Genomic DNA, 25441 nt, shown 5'->3' with positions numbered 1-25441 from the left:
AGTATAACACCGAGCATATCTCCTGAGGCGCACATCAATCAGATAACTGCTGCAGCATACGGGCGCCTGGCAAACCTACGGATAGCGTTCCGATACCTCAGTAAGGATTCGTTTAAGACTCTGTATACCATCTACGTCAGGCCCATACTGGAGTATGCAGCACCAGTTTGGAATCCACACCTAGTCAAGCACGTCAAGAAATTAGAGAAAGTGCAAAGGTTTGCAACAAGACTAGTCCCAGAGCTACGGGGATTGTCCTATGAAGAAAGGTTGAGGGAAATCGGCCTGACGACACTGGAGGACAGGAGGGTCAGGGGAGACATGATAACGACATATAAAATACTGCGCGGAATAGACGAGGTGGACAAAGACGGGATGTTCCAGAGATGGGACACAGACACAAGAGGTCACAATTGGAAGTTGAAGACTCAGATGAATCAAAGGGATGCTAGGAAGTATTTCTTCAGTCATAGAGTAGTCAGGCCATGGAATAGCCTAGAAAGTGATGTAGTGGAGGCAGGAACCATACATAGTTTTAAGGCGAGGTATGATAGAGCTCATGGGGCAGGGAGAGAGAGGACCTAGAAGCAATCAGCGAAGAGACGGGGCCAGGAGCTGTGACTCGACCCCTGCAACCACAAATAGGTGAGTACACACACACTCATACACACACACAGTCATACACACACTCATACACACACACACACACTCATACACACACACACACACACACACACACACACACACACACACACACACACACACACACACACACACGTACGTGGTAATGCTTTATTTACAGGGAGCAAAGTCAGGGTATTTCTCCAGAATGGTCTGTAATATACCACTGTGGATAAAATACTTTGTGATGAATGGTTTGAATGGTTTAAAATACTTTGCCATTTCTTGAACATTTCTGAGTGAGTTGTCTCTAAATTCATTAATTTTATCGCACTCCAGTACATAATGACGCGAGGTGTGACAATAGTCCATCTGGCAAAGTTTACATTTCATTTGTTCTACATCTGGTGGTGATTTAACCTACCAGAGATACTTGTAACCCAGCCGGAGCCGGGCGGTGGTGACATCCAAGAGTCCGCTTATTTTGTTGGATGCACCATAGACATTTGGCTCCTCCTGCATGATAGAATGGTGATAGATGGACTGACTGGTGTCAATCTCCCTGAGTCTTAAGTCAATAAAATTCAGTTGAAGTTCTTTTCGTATTATTGTTCTCAAACTACTACCTGACAAGCCAAGATTGAAATCTGCTCCCTCTTTGAAAGCATACAGCTTAGCCAATTTATCAGTTCTATCATGCATCCGAAGGCCAATGTGAGATGGAATCCACAGCATGTGCACTCTGATTCCACTGTCCACAATCTTACCATACTTGTGTCTGGCTTCTGACACGAACATGCTTAATGAGTTCAGAACATTTATGGATGACAGAGAACCAGTTACAATTAAAGTGTCAATCTTAGATACATAGATGCATTTCAGTGCAAGGCAAATAGTGGAGGAACACTGCAGAAGGCCTACTGGCCCATACAAGGCAAGTCCTTATCAAAACCACCATTACCCACAGCTACCCAAGAATTTACTCCCGTACCCACGACACCAAACAAAACCAGCCCCTCCCACTCATATATTTGTCCAATCTCTTCTTAAAGCCACCCAGGGTCCTAGCCTCTATCACCCTACTCGGAAGACTATAACTCTGCTCGCAACCAAACACTGAGATGTGATAACCGACAAGTTGAAGACTGAGACAATTATGCAACATATGGGAATCTTTATTGAGGAAACGTTTCGCCACACAGTGGCTTCATCAGTCCAATATACAGCAGAAAGGTGTAAGGAGAGGAGGAATTAGAGATAATCAGTCCCTCAGACTTGAGTCGATGTGTTCAGTTCATAAGTTTTGTAGAATGTAAAGCATAGGGCCGTAGACGTGGCTTATATACTGCTTTGTATTAGACTGATGAAGCCACTGTGTGGCGAAACGTTTCCTCAATAAAAGATTCCCATATGCTGCATAAGTGTCTCAATCTTCAAACACTGACAGAAATAGTTCTGTCTGAAGGGTAGAGGCCCAATTATTGATGCGCACTCCAATTTCTTTAAGAGAGCCATCACTCTGTACGACAACAGCAGCACTACCAGCTGCACCATCAACGCACATAATTTGCGAGAGTGTGTGCTCTGTGACTAAGTTATCAATACAGCTTAAGGTATCATGTTTGGCTTCAAGGCGAAGTTTTGGTTGTGATTTAAGAAGTAGTTTGGGGGGAAATTGAGGAATGGTAGTTTGGAATGGGGTAATATCCCATGGAACGGAGAAGTGCCACTGTTGCCTTACTTGACATAGATCATGTATCTGATTCATGCGGAGGTCGGTTCCAGTTTTTTCGATCCATCTGGAGGAGTGTTCATCAGTGCTGAGGAAAGTTTGGAGGGCTTCTGTGCAGGGGTCCTATCGATGTACATAGAAAAAGGCGTAAATGTCTCTCTGAGACATCTACGCCTTTTTCTATGTACATCAGTAGTCGATTTTTCCACTGAGCGAGGAACTTCCGGTTTGGGCTTTCCACGGAGCGAGGAACTTCCGGTTTGGGTCTTCTACAGAGCGAGGACTTCCGGTTTAGGCCTTCCACTGAGCGAGGTATCCGGTCTAGGACCAGCAGCTGGAGGGTCACCTTTTCACACCTAGGTGTTACTTCCGGTTTTGACCATGACCTCGCCCTCGAGACTACCTCACCCTTGACCCCCCAACCAATACCCCCACCCCCACGACCCCCCCGCCTCGCGACCCCGCCGTCGCGCCGCGCGCCCGCGCGCCCGCCCGCCCGCGCGCCCGCCCGCGCGCCCGCCCGCCCGCGCGCCCGCCCTTCGCGCCCGCCCGCGCCCTTCGCGACCCCCGCCCGCGCCCTTCGCGACCCCCCGCCCGCGCCTTCTGCTGCGCCTTCTGCAGCGTCATCCGGATCGCCCCCCGCGCCTCGAATTTTTTTTTTTCTTATGATCTCCTCGGATCAAGTTTTTAAGGTTCCCCCTCTCACTTTCACCCCCACCCCAAAATTTCTCGATATTACCAAGTTTTTGGATTCCCCCCCTATGGGGGTATCGAAAGTCTCCATCTCCTCAGATCAAATGTTTAAGGTTCCCCCTCCCACGTTCACCCCCCAATCCCAAAAATTTCTCGATAATACAAGTTTTGGATTCCCCCCTATGGGGGTTTTGAATTTCTTATGATCACCTTGGATCAAATTTTTGGATTACCCCTCCCACTTTCACCCACCCCCCACCTCAAATTTTTCTCGATAATACCAAGACTCCATCTCCTCGAATCAAATTTTTTGGATCCCCCCTATGGGTTTTCGAAATTCTCCATCTCCTTGGATCAAGGTTTATTTTTTGGATTGTCCCTCCTTCCACCCCCCCCCCAACCCCAAAAATTTCTCAATATTACAAGTTTTTGCATTCCCCCCTATGGGGGTTTTCGAAATTCTCCATCTCCTTGGATCAAAATTTTAAGGTTCCCCCCCTCCCATTTTCACCCCCCCCCCTCCCCCCCAACCCCAAAATTTCTCGATAATACAAGTTTTGGATTCCCCCCTATGGGGGTTTCGAAATTCTTATGATCTCCTCGGATCAAGTTTTTCTCGAAATCAAAGTCTCCATCTCCTTGGATCAAATTTTTGGGTACCCCTCTCACTTTCACTCCCACCCCAAAATTTCTCGATAATACCAAGACTCCATCTCCTTGGATCAAGGTTTTTTGGATTCCCCCCTCTGGGGGTAAGCATTCAAATGAACTCCTCCTATGGGGCATGCTTACTACAGGTCTAAACATCTTCCCCTTATTATTTTAAAATGAACTAAAAGTTTCCGCTCATTAAGTCAAATGAACTAAAAATTTCCTCTCATTAAGTTAAATGAACTAAGAAGGGTGTTTACTCGGCGGTCAGTGACGTCACACATACAAGCTAAATCTTGTCGGTCCTTTTAGTTCATTCAAGATAATAAGGGAACATAGTAGTGACGTCACGTGATGACCGCGCACACAGGTTGAATCTTGTCTACCCTTTTACCCACCCTCCCAAACCCTCACACTCCAACCAACACCTCACAATTTTCACTCATAACCCCCAATTTTTCTCGTTTTAACCCTTTTAGTTCATTAAAGTTAATAAGGGGATACATGCATCAGAAAGTCACCACATCGCTTACATCCACTTTCGTTAAATTCACTACTCACAATTTTACATATTACGAAGTTAATACGCACTTTTACTTTGAACATCTTCAAAACACTCATAAATCATTTGAATACTCACAAAAAAAATACCTTTATACATTTTCCAAACAACACTGAAATACTCCAAAAACATCATTCGAACACCCCCAAATCACCTCTGAATACTCCCAGAACACCTTCATAAGTACTCTTGCACATCATTTGAACACCTTCAAAAGTACTCTTGCACATCATTTGTACACCTTCAAAACACCCTTGAACACCTTCAAAACACCTTTGAACACCTTCAAAGCACTCTTGAACACCCTCAAAAACACCTTTTGAATAACCTCAAAACACCTTTGAACACCTTCAAAACACCCTTGAACACCTTCAAAACACCCTTGATCACCTACAAAAAACATTTGAACACACTCAAAACACCTTTGAACACCTTTGAACTTTTCTCGTTTTTACCCTTTTAAGTTCATTAAAGTTATTAAGGGGACACAATACATCAGAAAAAAAAAAGTCACAAAAACTAACTCAAACACTTTACTTTGAACACCCCCAAAAACACTCTCATAATCATTTGTACACCTTCAAAAAACACCTTTGAATACTCACATAAACACCCTTGAACACCTTCAAAACACCTTTGAATAACCTCAAAACACCTTTGAACACCTTCAAAACACCCTTGAACACCTTCAAAACACCTTTGAATAACCTCAAAACACCTTTGAACACCTTCAAAACACCCTTGAACACCTTCAAAACACCCTTGAACACCTTCAAAAAACATCATTTGAACACCTTCATAAGTACTCTCATAATCATTTGTACACCTTCAAAAAACACCTTTGAATACTCACATAAACACCCTTGAACACCTTCAAAACACCTTTGAATAACCTCAAAACACCTTTGAACACCTTCAAAACACCCTTGTATCACCTTCAAAAAACAACATTTGAACACACTCAAAAACACCTTTGAACACCTTTGAACATTTCCAAACAACACTGAAACACTTCCAAAAACACCATTTGAGTACTCCCAATTACACCACTGAATACTACTAAAACACCGCTGAATTCAATCAAAACACCCTTCAACACCTTCAAAACACCTTCAAAACACCTTTGAACACCTTCAAAAACACCTTTGAACATTTCCAAAAACACTATTTGAGTACTCCCAATTACACCACTGATTACTACTAAAACACCGCTGAATTCAATCAAAACACCCTTCAACACCTTCAAACACCCTTGAACACCTTCAAAACACTCTTGAACACCTTCAAAAACACCTTTGAACATTTCCAAAACACTATTTGAGTACTCCCAATTACACCACTGATTACTACTAAAACACCGCTGAATTCAATCAAAACACCCTTCAACACCTTCAAACACCCTTGAACACCTTCAAAACACTCTTGAACACCTTCAAAAACACCTTTGAACATTTCCAATCAACACTGAAACACTTCCAAAAAAAACACAATTTGAGTACTCCCAATTACACCACTGAATACTACTAAAACACCGCTGAATTCAATCAAAACACCCTTCAACACCTTCAAAAACACCTTTGAACACCTTCAAAACACCTTTGAACACCTTCAAAACACTCTCATAACCATTTGAACACTCAAAACACCTTTGAATAACCTCAAAACACCTTTGAACACCTTCAAAACACCCTTGAACACCCTTGATCACCTTCAAAAAAAACAACATTTGAACACACTCAAAACACCTTTGAACACTTCCAAAAAAACACAATTTGAGTACTCCCAATTACACCACTGAATACTACTAAAACACCCGCTGAATTCAATCAAAACACCCTTCAACACCTTCAAAAACACCTTTGAACACCTTTGAACATTTCCAAAACACTATTTGAGTACTCCCAATTACACCACTGATTACTACTAAAACACCGCTGAATTCAATCAAAACACCCTTCAACACCTTCAAACACCCTTGAACACACTCAAAACACCCTTCAACACCTTCAAAACACCTTTGAATAACCTCAAAACACCTTTGAACACATTCAAAACACTCTCATAATCATTTGAACACACTCAAAACACCTTTGAATAACCTCAAAACACCTTTGAACACCTTCAAAACACCCTTGAACACCCTTGATCACCTTCAAAAAAACAACATTTGAACACACTCAAAACACCTTTGAACACCTTTGAACATTTCCAAACAACACTGAAACACTTCCAAAAACACCATTTGAGTACTCCCAAATACACCACTGAATACTAAAACACCACTGAATACACTCAAAACACCACCAAAATCACCATAAACTAAGATCAACACCCACATCCCACAACACCCACAACCCACAACACCCACAATTTTTCTCGTTTTATCTAATTTCATCAGAAAGTCACAACACCCACACCTCCCATTTTTTTTCTCGTTTTAACCCTTTTAGTTCATTAAAGTTAATAAGGGGACACACTACATCAGAAAAAGTCACAAAAACAACCCACTTATAACGTCTTTTCGGTATCTCTAGTTCGACAACAACACCCACATCCCACATCCCACACACACACCCACACACACAGACACACACACACACACACACACACATCCCTAACCTAGCCTAACCTAACCTAACTTATCCTAACCTAACCTAACCTAACCTAACCTAACCTAACCTAACCTAACCTTACCTAACTTATCCTAACCTAGCCTAACCTAACCTAACCTAACCTTACCTAACTTATCCTAACCTAACCTAACCTAGCCTAACCTAACCTAACTTAACCTAACCTAACCTAACCTAACCGAACCTACCCTAACCTAACCTTACCTAACATAACCTAACCTAGCCTAACCTAACCTAACCTAACTTAACCTAACCCAACCCAACCTAGCCTAACCTAACTTAACCTAACCTAACCTAACCTAACCTAACCTATCTTAACCTAACCTAACCTAACCTAGCCGAACCTATCCTAACCTAACCTAAAATATATTGGAACACTTCCAAAATACATTAGAGTACTCCAGAATTACTTTGAACGACTCCATTTTTTTGGATATTTCCAAATTAGTTTTGAAAACTTTATCGTAAAATCGAACATTATTTTCTTGTTGGTAAACACACTCAATGGTAGAAATATTTACTCGATTTCCGAATAGAAACACTTTCCTCGCTCTGAGAGACTCATTGTGGGTCACCCCTTCCCCCCCCCCAACACCACTGGGTAATGCGGTTCACACCCAAGGTAGATTTAAGTTAATCATGAACACCTGCGTCAACTCAGGACAGACAGACGCCATGAAATGCGGGTAACATCCAAGGTAGAAAATCATCTCTTTCCAGACCAACTATCTATCCTAACCTAACCTAACCTAACCTAACCTAATTCCTAACCTAACCTAACCTCACCTAACCGAACCTAACCTAACTCCATCAATCACCTCATCTATCAACACTAATCACCAAGATCACCAAAAAATCTAAGATCATGCATCTCAAAACTACTATGATCACTGAAAACACTTATTTTAAACATTCGCACAAAAATAAGACATACACAAAAATACCACAACACTTCCACCAACATCTATAACATAACATGAGCACTATAACATATCACTATCACAAAAAAAAATAATACACAGACACCCACATATTATACATTTCAATTGCAAATTTAAGACATGAGACATACACACCAAATCTAAGACATTTCACCTCCAACTAAGACATACACATCACCCCTAAAACTTCCTTCCTTATTCATTCCGTATATCTCCTAGAGCTGTTTTAACCCCGACGGACCCATCACGACGTAGGAGCCAGAGTGTAGTAGGTGGTGTTGGAGTGGTGATGGTTCCTCTGGCTCCTACGTCGTGATGGGTTCGTCGGGGTTAAAACAGCTCTAGGAGATATACGGAATGAATAAGGAAGGAAGTTTTAGGGGTGATGTGTATGTCTTCGTTGGAGGTGAAATGTCTTAGATTTGGTGTGTATGTCTCATGTCTTAAATTTGCAATTGAAATGTATAATATGTGGGTGTCTGTGTATTATTTTTTTTTGTGATAGTGATATGTTATAGTGCTCATGTTATGTTATAGATGTTGGTGGAAGTGTTGTGGTATTTTTGTGTATGTCTTATTTTTGTGCGAATGTTTAAAATAAGTGTTTTCAGTGATCATAGTAGTTTTGAGATGCATGATCTTAGATTTTTTGGTGATCTTGGTGATTAGTGTTGATAGATGACGGTAAACATGATATGGAAATGGTGATCGTGATTTTTGTGTGAATAATTATAAAAATGTGTGTTTTCTGTGATCTTGGTGTTGGGGATCATAAAATCTGGTAATCGTCTTGGATATAGTGTTCTTAGATAATGTAGGGTACAACAGGTTGAAACAAGGGGGGTTAGGTGTGATGTTACCAACCACCAAGTAACACAATGGGAGTGTGACGTCACTGGAGGTGAGCTCGTCGGTCCTGTGAGGTGAGACATCGTGTGTTGGTGGTAGTGAGGTGAGTGCGCTTAGATATTGTCAAATATGATTTTTTTTTTTTTGTGTGTGTGTGTGTGTGTGTGTGTGTGTGTGTTGTGTGTGTGTGTGTGTGTGTGAAATGTTTATAAAAATGATTGTTTTCTGTGATATTAGTGATTTTGAGGTAAGTGAACATGGGTGATTGTAGTTGGTGATTGTCTTATATTATGTGTGTGTACAAGATATGTTTTCAGTTGATGGTGATCATGTACTAAGTGTTTGCGTATTAGGTTTGTGTTCATGCTTTTTTTTTTTTTCATGCGCCAAATGGGGAGGGACTTCTTGGTTATAGTGATTTGAGGGGATTTCTATAAAAAGGATGTTAGATGGTGATGTTAAACTTAGTTTCTGGTGATTTTGACGGTGATTGGTAGTATTCAGTGGTGATTTGGTAGTAAACAGTAGTGTTTTTTGGGAGTATTCGGAGGTGTTTGATGGTGTTTTTTGAAGGTGTTCAAATGATGTGCAGAGCATTTTTTGAAGAAGATCAGTGGTATTCAGAGTTGGTTCAAAGTTAGTCAGTGTGTTAGATATGGTAATGTCTCATGTCATAAGTGTATGAGTTAGTTTTTTTGTGCTAATGTTGTAAAGTCTGGAGAATGAGGGAGGAGTTTGGGGGGATGAGATGTAATTTAATGAAATGTGTAAGTGTAGATAAATTAGAGCTGTCAAATCTTATTTGGGAGTAATCAAAATGATATTTTGGAAGTGCTTCAGTGTTGTTTGGAAATGTTCAAAAGTGTTTATGTGAGTACTCAAATGCTTTATGAGAGTGTTCGAAGTAATCTTGGGGATGTTCTGTAGTGAGATGATAAAGGTTGTGGATGAGATATTGAGAAAAGGGGGTCTCAAATGATGTATGAGAGTGTTTTGAAGGTGTTCAAAGTAAAGTGAGAAGGTTAGGATAAGTTAGGTTAGGTTATTTTAGGTTAGGTTAGGTTAGGTTAGGATAAGTTAGGTTAGGTTAGGATAAGTTAGGTTAGGTTAGATTAGATTAGGATAAGTTAGGTTAGGTTCGTTATTTTAGGTTAGGTTATGTTAGGATAGGTTAGGTTAGGATAAGTTAGGTTAGGTTAGCTTAGGATAAGTTAGGTTAGGTTAGGTTAGGTTAGGTTAGGATAGGTTAGGTTAGGTTAGGACAGGTTAGGATAGGTTAGGTTAGGTTAGGTTAGGTTCGGTAGGTTAGGTAAGGTTAGGTTAGGTTAAGTTAGGTAGTATTCGAGGTGTTTGATGGAGTTAGGTTAGGTTAGGATAGGTTAGGTTAGGTTAGGATAGAGGTGTTTGATGGAGTTAGGTTGGGTTAGGTTAGGTTAGGTTAGGTTAGGATAGAGGTGATTGATGGAGTTAGGTTAGGTTCGGTTAGGTGAGGTTAGGTTAGGTTAGGAATTAGGTTAGGTTAGGTTAGGTTAGGTTAGGATAGATAGTTGGTCTGGAAAGAGATGATTTTCTACCTTGGATGTTACCCGCATTTCATGGCGTCTGTCTGTCCTGAGTTGACGCAGGTGTTCATGATTAACTTAAATCTACCTTGGGTGTGAACCGCATTACCCAGTGGTGTTGGGGGGGGGGGAAGGGGTGACCCACAATGAGTCTCTCAGAGCGAGGAAAGTGTTTCTATTCGGAAATCGAGTAAATATTTCTACCATTGAGTGTGTTTACCAACAAGAAAATAATGTTCGATTTTACGATAAAGTTTTCAAAACTAATTTGGAAATATCCAAAAAAATGGAGTCGTTCAAAGTAATTCTGGAGTACTCTAATGTATTTTGGAAGTGTTCCAATATATTTTAGGTTAGGTTAGGATAGGTTCGGCTAGGTTAGGTTAGGTTAGGTTAAGATAGGTTAGGTTAGGTTAGGTTAGGTTAGGTTAAGTTAGGTTAGGCTAGGTTGGGTTGGGTTAGGTTAAGTTAGGTTAGGTTAGGTTAGGCTAGGTTAGGTTATGTTAGGTAAGGTTAGGTTAGGGTAGGTTCGGTTAGGTTAGGTTAGGTTAGGTTAAGTTAGGTTAGGTTAGGCTAGGTTAGGTTAGGTTAGGATAAGTTAGGTAAGGTTAGGTTAGGTTAGGTTAGGCTAGGTTAGGATAAGTTAGGTAAGGTTAGGTTAGGTTAGGTTAGGTTAGGTTAGGTTAGGTTAGGTTAGGATAAGTTAGGTTAGGTTAGGCTAGGTTAGGGATGTGTGTGTGTGTGTGTGTGTGTGTGTCTGTGTGTGTGGGTGTGTGTGTGGGATGTGGGATGTGGGTGTTGTTGTCGAACTAGAGATACCGAAAAGACGTTATAAGTGGGTTGTTTTTGTGACTTTTTCTGATGTAGTGTGTCCCCTTATTAACTTTAATGAACTAAAAGGGTTAAAACGAGAAAAAAAATGGGAGGTGTGGGTGTTGTGACTTTCTGATGAAATTAGATAAAACGAGAAAAATTGTGGGTGTTGTGGGTTGTGGGTGTTGTGGGATGTGGGTGTTGATCTTAGTTTATGGTGATTTTGGTGGTGTTTTGAGTGTATTCAGTGGTGTTTTAGTATTCAGTGGTGTATTTGGGAGTACTCAAATGGTGTTTTTGGAAGTGTTTCAGTGTTGTTTGGAAATGTTCAAAGGTGTTCAAAGGTGTTTTGAGTGTGTTCAAATGTTGTTTTTTTGAAGGTGATCAAGGGTGTTCAAGGGTGTTTTGAAGGTGTTCAAAGGTGTTTTGAGGTTATTCAAAGGTGTTTTGAGTGTGTTCAAATGATTATGAGAGTGTTTTGAATGTGTTCAAAGGTGTTTTGAGGTTATTCAAAGGTGTTTTGAAGGTGTTGAAGGGTGTTTTGAGTGTGTTCAAGGGTGTTTGAAGGTGTTGAAGGGTGTTTTGATTGAATTCAGCGGTGTTTTAGTAGTAATCAGTGGTGTAATTGGGAGTACTCAAATAGTGTTTTGGAAATGTTCAAAGGTGTTCAAAGGTGTTTTTGAAGGTGTTGAAGGGTGTTTTGATTGAATTCAGCGGTGTTTTAGTAGTATTCAGTGGTGTAATTGGGAGTACTCAAATTGTGTTTTTTTGGAAGTGTTCAAAGGTGTTTTGAGTGTGTTCAAATGTTGTTTTTTTTGAAGGTGATCAAGGGTGTTCAAGGGTGTTTTGAAGGTGTTCAAAGGTGTTTTGAGGTTATTCAAAGGTGTTTTGAGTGTTCAAATGGTTATGAGAGTGTTTTGAAGGTGTTCAAAGGTGTTTTGAAGGTGTTCAAAGGTGTTTTTGAAGGTGTTGAAGGGTGTTTTGATTGAATTCAGCGGTGTTTTAGTAGTATTCAGTGGTGTAATTGGGAGTACTCAAATTGTGTTTTTTTTGGAAGTGTTTCAGTGTTGATTGGAAATGTTCAAAGGTGTTTTTGAAGGTGTTCAAGAGTGTTTTGAAGGTGTTCAAGGGTGTTTGAAGGTGTTGAAGGGTGTTTTGATTGAATTCAGCGGTGTTTTAGTAGTAATCAGTGGTGTAATTGGGAGTACTCAAATAGTGTTTTGGAAATGTTCAAAGGTGTTTTTGAAGGTGTTCAAGAGTGTTTTGAAGGTGTTCAAGGGTGTTTGAAGGTGTTGAAGGGTGTTTTGATTGAATTCAGCGGTGTTTTAGTAGTAATCAGTGGTGTAATTGGGAGTACTCAAATAGTGTTTTTGGAAATGTTCAAAGGTGTTTTTGAAGGTGTTCAAAGGTGTTTTGAAGGTGTTTTGAAGGTGTTGAAGGGTGTTTTGATTGAATTCAGCGGTGTTTTAGTAGTATTCAGTGGTGTAATTGGGAGTACTCAAATGGTGTTTTTGGAAGTGTTTCAGTGTTGTTTGGAAATGTTCAAAGGTGTTCAAAGGTGTTTTTGAGTGTGTTCAAATGTTGTTTTTTGAAGGTGATACAAGGGTGTTTTGAAGGTGTTCAAAGGTGTTTTGAGGTTATTCAAAGGTGTTTTGAAGGTGTTCAAGGGTGTTTATGTGAGTATTCAAAGGTGTTTTTTGAAGGTGTACAAATGATTATGAGAGTACTTATGAAGGTGTTCAAATGATGTTTTTTGAAGGTGTTCAAGGGTGTTTTGAAGGTGTTCAAGGGTGTTTTGAAGGTGTTCAAAGGTGTTTTGAGGTTATTCAAAGGTGTTTTGAAGGTGTTCAAGGGTGTTTTGAAGGTGTTCAAAGGTGTTTTGAGGTTATTCAAAGGTGTTTTGAAGGTGTTCAAGGGTGTTTATGTGAGTATTCAAAGGTGTTTTTTGAAGGTGTACAAATGATTATGAGAGTGTTTTTGGGGGTGTTCAAAGTAAAGTGTTTGAGTTAGTTTTTGTGACTTTTTTTTTTTCTGATGTATTGTGTCCCCTTAATAACTTTAATGAACTAAAAGGGTAAAAACGAGAAAAGTTCAAAGGTGTTCAAAGGTGTTTTGAGTGTGTTCAAATGTTTTTTGTAGGTGATCAAGGGTGTTTTGAAGGTGTTCAAGGGTGTTTTGAAGGTGTTCAAAGGTGTTTTGAGGTTATTCAAAAGGTGTTTTTGAGGGTGTTCAAGAGTGCTTTGAAGGTGTTCAAAGGTGTTTTGAAGGTGTTCAAGGGTGTTTTGAAGGTGTACAAATGATGTGCAAGAGTACTTTTGAAGGTGTTCAAATGATGTGCAAGAGTACTTATGAAGGTGTTCTGGGAGTATTCAGAGGTGATTTGGGGGTGTTCGAATGATGTTTTTGGAGTATTTCAGTGTTGTTTGGAAAATGTATAAAGGTATTTTTTTTGTGAGTATTCAAATGATTTATGAGTGTTTTGAAGATGTTCAAAGTAAAAGTGCGTATTAACTTCGTAATATGTAAAATTGTGAGTAGTGAATTTAACGAAAGTGGATGTAAGCGATGTGGTGACTTTCTGATGCATGTATCCCCTTATTAACTTTAATGAACTAAAAGGGTTAAAACGAGAAAAATTGGGGGTTATGAGTGAAAATTGTGAGGTGTTGGTTGGAGTGTGAGGGTTTGGGAGGGTGGGTAAAAGGGTAGACAAGATTCAACCTGTGTGCGCGGTCATCACGTGACGTCACTACTATGTTCCCTTATTATCTTGAATGAACTAAAAGGACCGACAAGATTTAGCTTGTATGTGTGACGTCACTGACCGCCGAGTAAACACCCTTCTTAGTTCATTTAACTTAATGAGAGGAAATTTTTAGTTCATTTGACTTAATGAGCGGAAACTTTTAGTTCATTTTAAAATAATAAGGGGAAGATGTTTAGACCTGTAGTAAGCATGCCCCATAGGAGGAGTTCATTTGAATGCTTACCCCCAGAGGGGGGAATCCAAAAAACCTTGATCCAAGGAGATGGAGTCTTGGTATTATCGAGAAATTTTGGGGTGGGAGTGAAAGTGAGAGGGGTACCCAAAAATTTGATCCAAGGAGATGGAGACTTTGATTTCGAGAAAAACTTGATCCGAGGAGATCATAAGAATTTCGAAACCCCCATAGGGGGGAATCCAAAACTTGTATTATCGAGAAATTTTGGGGTTGGGGGGGGGAGGGGGGGGGTGAAAATGGGAGGGGGGGAACCTTAAAATTTTGATCCAAGGAGATGGAGAATTTCGAAAACCCCCATAGGGGGGAATGCAAAAACTTGTAATATTGAGAAATTTTTGGGGCTGGGGGGGGGGTGGAAGGAGGGACAATCCAAAAAATAAACCTTGATCCAAGGAGATGGAGAATTTCGAAAACCCATAGGGGGGATCCAAAAAATTTGATTCGAGGAGATGGAGTCTTGGTATTATCGAGAAAAATTTGAGGTGGGGGGTGGGTGAAAGTGGGAGGGGTAATCCAAAAATTTGATCCAAGGTGATCATAAGAAATTCAAAACCCCCATAGGGGGGAATCCAAAACTTGTATTATCGAGAAATTTTTGGGATTGGGGGGTGAAAGTGGGAGGGGGAACCTTAAAAATTTGATCTGAGGAGATGGAGACTTTCGAAACCCCCATAGGGGGGGAATCCAAAAACTTGGTAATATCGAGAAATTTTGGGGTGGGGGTGAAAGTGGGAGGGGGGACCTTAAAAACTTGATCCGAGGAGATCATAAGAAAAAAAAAAAATCGAGGCGCGGGGGCGATCCGGATGACGCTGCAGAAGGCGCAGCAGAAGGCGCGGGCGGGGGTCGCGAAGGGCGCGGGCGGGGGTCGCGAAGGGCGCGGCCGGGGGTCGCGAAGGGCGGGCGCGCGGGCGGGCGGGCGCGCGGGCGGGCGCGCGGGCGGGCGCGCGGGCGGGCGGGCGCGCGGGCGCGCGGCGCGACGGCGGGGTCGCGAGGCGGGGGGGTCGTGGGGGTGGGGGTATTGGTTGGGGGGTCAAGGGTGAGGTAGTCTCGAGGGCGAGGTCATGGTCAAAACCGGAAGTAACACCTAGGTGTGAAAAGGTGACCCTCCAGCTGCTGGTCCTAGACCGGATACCTCGCTCAGTGGAAGGCCTAAACCGGAAGTCCTCGCTCTGTAGAAGACCCAAACCGGAAGTTCCTCGCTCCGTGGAAAGCCCAAACCGGAAGTTCCTCGCTCAGTGGAAAAATCGACTACTTACATCGATATGATTTACATACTCTATTACTCAGCTTATCATGCTCTTTTCTAAATAACAAAACCATCTCAAGAATCCCTTCTCAGAATTAGAACATTTTTAATACTCCTATAGCTGATTCCAATTTGTTCGCTCCGTATTCTGTTATTTCCTGTTACTGTCAAGTTGTATTATATAAACACACATGCATAAACTGTATTATCAGAATGGCTTACAGTGCTTTAGTCAACGTTTCGGAAAAGCAGACCATGAAAAGCAACTCTTTTCATGGTCTGCTTTTCCATGAAAAGCAGACCATGAAAAGAGTTGCTTTTCATGGTCTATATTTAAGCATAAATACTCTGGTGAAGGAATCTTGATCCAGTGAATTGGATATACCTTCCCCTTGGATGAAACCTAATTATTTTTTATTTCCCAGACGGAGAATGACCTATACGGGTTTACCGCTTCACAGTGAACATAATGCCTATTAACCAATAATGTAATGTACCTTCTGAGTAAATTATTATCTGTAGTAAATTATAAAAAATATCGTGTATTGAAATATAACATTAGCTTTTATTTGTACAGGCGGCCCCGCTTATACAGTAGACTAAGTTCTGGGTTACTGTTTCTAAGCGAAAATCACTGTAAATTGTAACATAGCCTTTTTTTCACTTTACAATTAATATAAAATCCTGATAACATGTTTACACTATCATATATTAAGTGAGCAATAGAGATAGGTCTAAAAAATGCATATACAGTACACATATTACGTTCCTTAAAATATTTTAGTCCTTAGCTGATAGTCAGAGGTGATGTAGGATGTCTGAATAAATGAAGAATGGGTATAAATGAAAACTGCTGCATTAGCAAAATGCTATAAAGCAAGGCGCTGTAAAGCGGGGCCCTCCTGTATATAACTAATCAGCCTCCAAAAACCTGAGGTAAATGTATTGTGCACTTTTTAAGAGAATAAGTTAAGTAAGGCTTACCTCTTTTGGATTTTCATGGCGTGGGTACACAACTATTTTGCCTGTGACATTTAATATTACTTAATTCGTTACTATATTGTACTTCAATTAGTGGCAAGTCTGTGAAGATTAATGTCATAACTCCTCGAAATTTAATGTTGAAGATTGTAGTAACATTAACAACCCTGGAAAGTTAATGGCAAATCAGTCTTGGTTATTTCCACTCGAGTCCTTTAGGAACGCTTTCCCAGGATGCCACCTGCAACAGTCTATTGACTCTCATTACCTATTTAGTACTAGGTGAAAAGCGACATCAAGTGCACAAGGAAAATTACCACCATATGTATCCTCTAACCAAGGAAATTAAATATAGAACCTTCTATATTTGGAAATTTCTTATTTTTTAAAACTAGTGCCTTTATCTACTGTTTATTATAGTGTATATTTTCTGGCTTTTATCAGATCAAAACAAATAAAAAATTATGATTACTGTATTTATATTACTACTTTATTTCAGGGAAGACTATAATCTGGTCCAGCAGCTGCCAACAGAAGACGAGAAGCAGGAATTATATGTTGAGCTCAAGTCTGGCGCAGAGTCAGGTTGGGATTATTCAACACGCTGGTTCATCAACAACAACACAAACAAAGGTTAGCTTATTCATACACCTTCGTATGAAATTTTATTGAGTATTAAAAACTGTATTATATTTAATTGTTTGCTAGTATGCAGAACTTATTACATTTATTGATGAAATCAATTTAAATTATGTCTTGTTGTGGGCTTTCTTAAGCTGTAACATAATTCGTTTGATATTTACTTCTAATGTGCAGTACTTAACCAAATGTGTGGTCAAGTAATTACTTAGTGTATTATCTGCAGAATTATGTCTGATGTGCTTTTTAACTTCTAATCTGGGCATCGGGTACAGCATGATTTCTGATGGAATTAACAACAGTTCCATGCTCTACTAAAATACTGACATAGTAGTAGTAATGTAAGACATCACGTCCTATACTAAAGTGTATTCACAAAGTTTCTCACATGATTCACGAAATCATAATGACACAATCGCAAACAAACCATACCACCCGTGGTATGGCTTTTTTTTTTCTCACATGATATGTAGCAAACTTTCAATATTTTTATACTTTGGTTGATATTTTTCAAAGGCACTTTGATGTGTGGTCAGTTGCTTGAGTCGTTCACATGCTCCTGGGTAGAGTACATTATTAATAACTGTATGAATATTATAGCCTGCATTAACCGTGTCAAAATGGCTTTATAGTTAAAAGAGTAAAATAATGGAATCAAGTAACTGCATCAGTAAAACAATGAGTGTGCACGTGTGTCCATGTGTTATATAATGTGCCTGATTATAAATATATATGTCGTGCCGAATAGGTAAAACTTGCGATTTTGGCTTAAATTGCAACGTTCTTCTTGCCAAATAAGATAAGTGAAAATTTGTGTATGCAATAATTTTGCAAAAATAATTCTGAACCTAACGAAAAAATATATTTCTTTGTGTTTGTCTATTATTAAATTGTTGTGAAATTATCTAAAATATATTTAGTTGGATTAGGCTAAATTAAATTGCGCTTGTTATAATATGGTTAGGTAAATCTCTAAGGTTCCGTTGGTACAAAATAAATAATTTTTACATTAACGTAAATGAAAAAAATATATCTTTATATGTATAAGAGAAATTTTAAGAAAGGACTTAATTTTAAATGAGTTTTTGCTAAGTGACCAATTTTACCTATTCGGCATGACATCTTTTATGTGTATATATGTATGTATATGTATATGTGTATGTATATGTGTATGTATATATATATATTATATATATATATATATATATATATATATATATATATATATATATATATATATATATATATATATATATATATAATATATATATATATGTATATAATCTTTCTTTCAACACACCAGCCATATCCCACCAAGGCAGGGTGGCCCAAAAGGGAAAATGAAAGTTTCTCTTTTAAATTTAGTAATTTATACGGGAGAAGGGGTTACTAGCCCCTTGCTCCCGGCATTTTAGTCTCCTCTTACGACACGCATGGCTTACGGAGGAAGAATTCTGTTCCACTTCCCCATGGAGGTAAGAGGAAATAAACAAGAACTAGTAAGAAAATAGAAGAAAAACCCAGAGGGGTGTGTATATACTATATGCTTGTACATGTATGTGTAGTGTGACCTAAGTGTAAGTAGAAGTAGCAAGACGTACCTGAAACCTTGCATGTTCATGAGACAGAAAAAAGACACCAGCAATCCTACCATCATGTAAAACAATTACAGGCTTTCGTTTTACACTCACTTGGTAGGACGGTAGTACCTCCCTGGGTGGTTGCTGTCTACCAACCTACTACCTAGATTATATATATATATCTTCTTCTTTCAAGACACCGGCCGTATCCCACCGAGGCGGGGTGGCCCAAAAGGAAACACGAAAGTTTCTCCTTTTACATTTAGTAATATATACAGGAGAAGAGGTTACTAGCCCTTTACTTCCAGCATTTTAGTCGCCTCTTAAAACATGCATGGCTTACGGTGGAAGAATTCTGTTCCACTTCCCCATGAAGATAAGAGGAAATACACAAGAATAAGAACTAGAAAAAAAATAGAAGAAAACCCAGAGGGGTGTATATATATATGCTTGTACATGTATGTGTAGTGTGTCCTAAGTGTAAGTAGAAGTAGCAAGATGTACCTGAAACCTTGCATGTTTATGAGACAGAAAAATGGACACCAGTAATCCTACCATCATGTAAAATAATTACAGGCTTTAATTTTACACTCACTTGGCAGGACGGTAGTACCTCCCTGGGCGGTTGCTGTCTACCAACCTACTACCTATAATATGTGTACATATATATATCTTTCTTCTTTCAACACACTAGCTGTATCCCACCAAGGCGGGGTGGCCCAAAAGGAAAAACGAAAGTTTCTCCTTTTACATTTAGTAATATGTACAGGAGGGGTTACTAGCCCCTTGCTCCCGGCATTTTAGTCGCCTCTTACAACACGCATGGCTTACGGAGGAAGAATTCTGTTCCACTTCCCCATGGAGGTAAGAGGAAATGAACAAGGACTAGAAAGAAAATAGAAGAAAACCCAAAGGGGTGTGTATATATATGCTTGTACATGTATGTGTAGTGTGACCTAAGTGTAAGTAGTAGTAGCAAGACGTACCTGAAATCTTGCATGTGTATGAGACAGAATAAAAAGACACCAGCAATCCTACCATCGTGTAAAACAATTACAGGCTTCCGTTTAACACTCACTTGGCAGGACGGTAGTACCTCCCTGGGCGGTTGCTGTCTACCAACCTACTAACTATAATATGTGTATATATATATATATATATATATATATATATATATATATATATATATATATATATATATATATATATATATATATATATATATATATATATATATATATATATATATAATGTCGTGCCGAATATGTAAAACTGGTCAGTTAGCAAGAACTCATTTAAAATTAAGTCCTTTCTGAAATTTTCTTTTATACGTTTAAAGATATATTTTTTCATTAATGTTAATGTAAAAATTTTTAATTTTGCACCAAAAGAATCTTAGAAAACTTACCTAACTTTATTATAACAAGAACAATTTATTTTAGCCTAACCCAACTAAATATATTTTAGATTTGTTTACAGTAATTTAATACTAAACAAATACAGTGAAACATATTTTTCTCGTTAGGTTTAGAAGGATTTTGGCGAAATTATTGCATACACAAATTTTCACTTGTCCTATATGGCAAGATGAGCATTGCTATTTAAGCCAAGGTGGCAAGTTCTGCCTATTTGGCACGATATGTATATATATATATATATATATATATATATATATATATATATATATATATATATATATATATATATATATATATATATATAAAGTAGTGATGAATGGGGCTGAGTGGTCTCTGCGGCTGAGTGGCTCGGGGCTGAGTGGTCTCTGTGGCTGAGTGGCTCGGGGCTGAGTGGTCTCTGCGGCTGAGTGGCTCGGGGCTGAGTGGCTCCTTTTCCTGAGTGGACTCCCACGACACCCCCACCCACGACCCCCACCCACGACCCCCCACCCACGACCCCCACCCATGACCCAACCCACGACCCCCACCCATGACCCCCACCCATGACCCCACCCATGACCCCACCCACGACCCCCACCCACAACCCCCATGGGCTGAGTGGCTCCTCCTGAAAAGGGCTGCGGCTGAGTGCTGTATTCCTGAGCGGACTCGTTTTCACACCTTTATGCTAATGACTTTGACCTCGCCCTCGACCACCTCGCCCTCGACCACCTCGCCCTCGCCCACCTCGCCCTCGACCACCTCGCCCTCGACCACCTCGCCCTCAAGCCCCCCACCCTCAACCCTCACCCACGCCCCCCACCCGCGCCCCCCGCGCGCCCGCCCGCGCCGACCCGCGACCTTGACCTCACCTTCGACCACCACTCCCTCAACCCCCTACCACGCCCTTCAACCCCCCCACCAACGCCCCCCGTGCGCCGCACCCTCGCGCCCACCCGCACCTTCTGCAGCGTCGTCCGGATCGCCCCCGCTCCCCGAATTTTTTTCCGATTTTTTTTGAATTTCATTTTCTTGTGCTCTCCATCTCCTCGGATCAAATTTTTGATTCTCTCCTTCCCACTTTCACCCCCCATCTCAAAATTTCTGCTCCATCTCCTTGGATCAAATATTTCTCCTCCATCTCCTTGGATCAAGTATTTCTCCTCCATCTCCTTGGATCAAGTTTTTTGAGTACCCCTCCTTCCACCCCAAATATTCCTGCTCCATATCCTCGGATCAAGTTTTTCTCGATATCAATAATACAAAGATTCCCCCCACCATCCACTTCTACCCTCTATGTCCAAGTATTTCTCCTCCATTTTCTTGGATCAAGTTTTTCTCGATAATACAAAGACTCCATCTCCTTGGATCAAATTTTTGGGTTTCCCCCTGTGAGTACCCCTCCCACCACCCACTTCCACTCCAAGTTCCCTGCTCCAATTCCTCGGATCAAGTTTTTCTCGAAATCAAAGACTCCATCTCCTCGGATCAAGTTTTTGGATTTCCCCCTCTGGGTGTAAGCATTCAAAATGGACTACCACTTCCACCCCAAGTATTTCTCCTCCATCTCCTTGGATCAAGTATTTCTCCTCCATCTCCTTGGATCAAGTTTTTTGAGGTTCTCCTTCCCACTTTCACCCCCATCCCAAATATTCCTCCTCCATCTTCTTGGATCAAGTTTTTCTCGATATCAAATAATACAAAGACTCCATCTCCTTGGATCAAGTTTTTGGATTCTCCCCTCTGGGGGTAAGCATTCAAATGAACTCCTCCTATGGGGCATGGTACTTTCTCTTACTACAGGTCTAAACAAGTGTGACGTCACCCCACCTGTGTTTACTCGGCGGTCAGTGACGTCACATGATGACCTCACACATACAGGCTGAATCTTGTCGACTTCCCCCTATGTCAGTGACGTCACGTGATGACCACACACAGACCAACAGGCTGAATCTTGTCGACCGAACACATTATTTTCATTTATTTATTATACAACCAATACATTTCATATACATCCAACAAAAAAAAAATTCATTGAAAAAAAGGTACAAACCACTGACTAAAATCAACATATTTTTCTCTTGAAAAAATTCTATGCATTTTTGTTCCACATTTTTTCGTTAATACCCACAACAATTCACAATTTCTTTACAAAATACAACACAAGTCTAGATAATTTTCTCGTTTTAACTATTTCATCAGAAAAAGTCACCACAACACTTAAACTTATAACCACTTTTCGATAAATTCACTAGTCACAATTTTACATATTACGAAGTTAATTTGGACACACACACACACACACACTTTTCACAATATCTCTTAAGAAATGTTCTCTCTTCGACAACCTTTATCATCTCACTACAGAACAACCCCAAGATTACTTCGAACACTCTCATAAATCATTTGAATACTCACAAAAGCACCTTTGAACATTTCCAAACAACACCGAAACACTTCCAAAATATCATTTTGAATACTCCCAAATAAGATTTGACATCTCTAATTTATCTGCACCTACACATTTCATTAAATTACAACTCATCCCCCAAACTCCTCCCTCAGTCTCCAGACTTCACAACATTATCACAAAAACTAACTCAAACACTTTACTTTGAACAACACCAAAAAACACCATCAATTACCTTTGAATACTCCAAAAACATCACTCGAACACCCCCAAATTACCACTGAATACTCCCAGAACACCTTCATAAGTACTCTTGTACATCATTTGAACACCTTCAAAAACACCTTTGAATAACCTCAAAACACCATTTGAATACTCCCAAATACACCACTGAATACTACTAAAACACCACTGAATACACTGAATACACTCAAAACACCACCAAAATCACCATAAACTAAGATCAACATCACAGACTAACACCTTTTTTCACACAAATCCCCTCAAATCACTATAACCAAGACGATTACCAATTTCTATGAGTACACTCTCCTCCAACTAAGATATAACATGAGCGCAAAAAACATGAACACAAACCAAACACACACGAACACTTACAACAGAATCATCTCTTTTTCGGTATCTCTAGTTCGACAACAACACCCACAACCCACAACACCCACAACCCACATCACCCACACCCCACAACAACCACAACAACAACCCACAACTTATAACCACTTTTCAGCATCTCTAGTTCGACAATAACACCCACAACTCACAACACTCACAACCCACAACACCGACAACCCACTTATAACATTTTTTTTCCTATCTCTAGTTCGACAACAATACCCACAACCCACAACACCCACAACCCACATCACCCACAACAACAACAACCCACTTATAACATCTTTTCGGTATCTCTAGTTCGACAACAATACCCACAAAACCCACAACACGACACAACCCACAGCACCCACAACAACAACCCACTTATAACATCTTTTTCGATATCTCTAGTTCGACAACAATACCCACAACCCTCATCACTTAACAATTTATTCACAATTTTTCCTCTTTCGATACAAATTTTTCCCCTTCTTTTTATTGAATCTTAAAATGCAATGCACATTCCTCCCCACATTACTAAAATTCTAATAAAATCCTCTCCATACCCATCTCTTGTATCCACATAAATTAATATTATACTCACAACAACTAATCATCTCACTACCCAACTACTGCGACATGTTTCTACACACTCCAATCTTTTCCAGTGTATCATAACTTTTCACTTTTATAATTTATTTTATAATATTTACACATTACCTTTATTTTCAGTAAAATTCCAACATATTTCATTAAATTTTTAATACAACCCTCCCCATACCCCTCTCCATCTCACCCACATTTCTTCATACCCACTCACCCATCTCCCAACACACCTCTTCAGAACAAAAACAAAAATCACATTTCACATCCATAAATGCATCTTATCACCCATCTCAAATCCACTAAAATCACTGTAACCGAGATATTCACAAAATTCTATGACCAACTAACACAGACAACTCACTTTACTTTGAACACTTTCAAAACACTCTCACACATCATTATTTGAGACCACCTTTTCTCAATATCTCTTAAGAAATATTCTCTCATCGACAACCTTTATCATCTCACTACAGAACAACCCCCAGATTACTTCGAACACTCTCATAAATCATTTGAATACTCACATAAACACCTTTGGACATTTTCCAAACAACACTGAAACATTTCCAAGACAACATTTTGATTACTCCCAAATAAGATTTGACATCTCTAATTTATCTACACTTACAATATTTCATTAAATTACAACTCATCCCCCAAACTCCTCCCTCATTTTCCAGATTTTTGCAACAGTATCACAAAAACTAACTCAAACACTTTACTTTGAACAACACCAAAACACCACTGAACATCTTCAAAAAATACTCTGCACATCATTTGAACACATTCAAAAACATCAACAAACTCCTTTGAATACTCCCAAAACACCACTGATTACTACCAAAACAACACCGAATACTGCCCAAACAACACCGAATACTGCCCAAACAACACCGAATACTGCCCAAACGACACTAAAAATCACCAGAAACTAAGTTTAACATCTAACACCCATTTTATAGAAATCCCCTGAAATCACTATAACCAAGACGATCCCAATCACCTCAGACTATTATATAACATGAGCGCAAAAAAAAACATTCTCATAAATCATTTGAATAATCACAAAAAACACCTTTGAACATTTCCAAAACATCACCGAAACACTTACAACAGGATCACCACCAACTGAAAACATAACATGTGCACACACACACACACACACACACACACACACACACACACACACACACACAAAAAAAAAAAAAAAAAAAAAAAAAAAAAAAAAAAACTAAGACATCCATTAACTATAATCAATGACCACTCACCTCAAAACACTAAGATCGCAGAAAACACTCATTTTTATAAACATTCACACAAAAAATCACAATCACCAACTCCCCTCACTACCACCAACACATACCAGCACAGATAGGGATACCTCCCATGTCATCACACTCCATCCTGTGTTTACTTGGCGATCAGCGAGGTCACACCTCACTTTTACTTCATTTAACTTAACGAGAGGAAGTTACTTGTTTCAACCTGTTACACCTCCAATATCTAAGATCACCACAATCAAGGCGTTTACGAAATTCTATAACCCCATCACTAAGATCACACATTTTTGTACACATTCTCTTAAAACATCATCATAACGAAGATCACTAAAACTATCTATACTTTTACTAAGATCACGTAACATTTTGTCTTCTCTAACTCACCCACCAATTTACATTCTCATTCACACTTACACATTTCATTAACCGAAATTACATCTCATCCACCAAACTCCTCCCTCATTCTCCAGACTTTACAACATTAGCACACAAAAAAACTAACTCATACACTTATAACATGAGACATTCCCATAAATAACACACTGACTAGCTTTGAACCAACTCTGAACAACAAAACACAACTGAACATCTTCAAAAAATACTCTGCACGTCATTTGAACACCTTCAA

General features: G+C 39.7%; 1 protein-coding gene across 3 annotated transcripts in view; it reads left to right on the top strand.

The window, feature by feature from the left end:
- LOC128693782 (trehalase) overlaps positions 1-25441 on the top strand; it is a 215551-nt gene that overhangs the window by 153593 nt on the left and 36517 nt on the right. For all 3 annotated transcript variants that reach the window (XM_070091168.1, XM_070091169.1, XM_070091170.1), the window contains exon 8: positions 16786-16919. In XM_070091168.1, the coding sequence (XP_069947269.1) occupies positions 16786-16919 (134 nt within the window). The remainder of the gene's footprint in view (positions 1-16785; positions 16920-25441) is intronic.

Source organism: Cherax quadricarinatus, chromosome 34, assembly GCF_038502225.1.
Source record: "Cherax quadricarinatus isolate ZL_2023a chromosome 34, ASM3850222v1, whole genome shotgun sequence".
Taxonomy (NCBI): Eukaryota; Metazoa; Arthropoda; class Malacostraca; order Decapoda; family Parastacidae; genus Cherax; species Cherax quadricarinatus.
The sequence above is the reverse complement of the archived record's forward strand: the minus strand, read 5'-3'. Positions and strand labels throughout refer to the sequence as shown.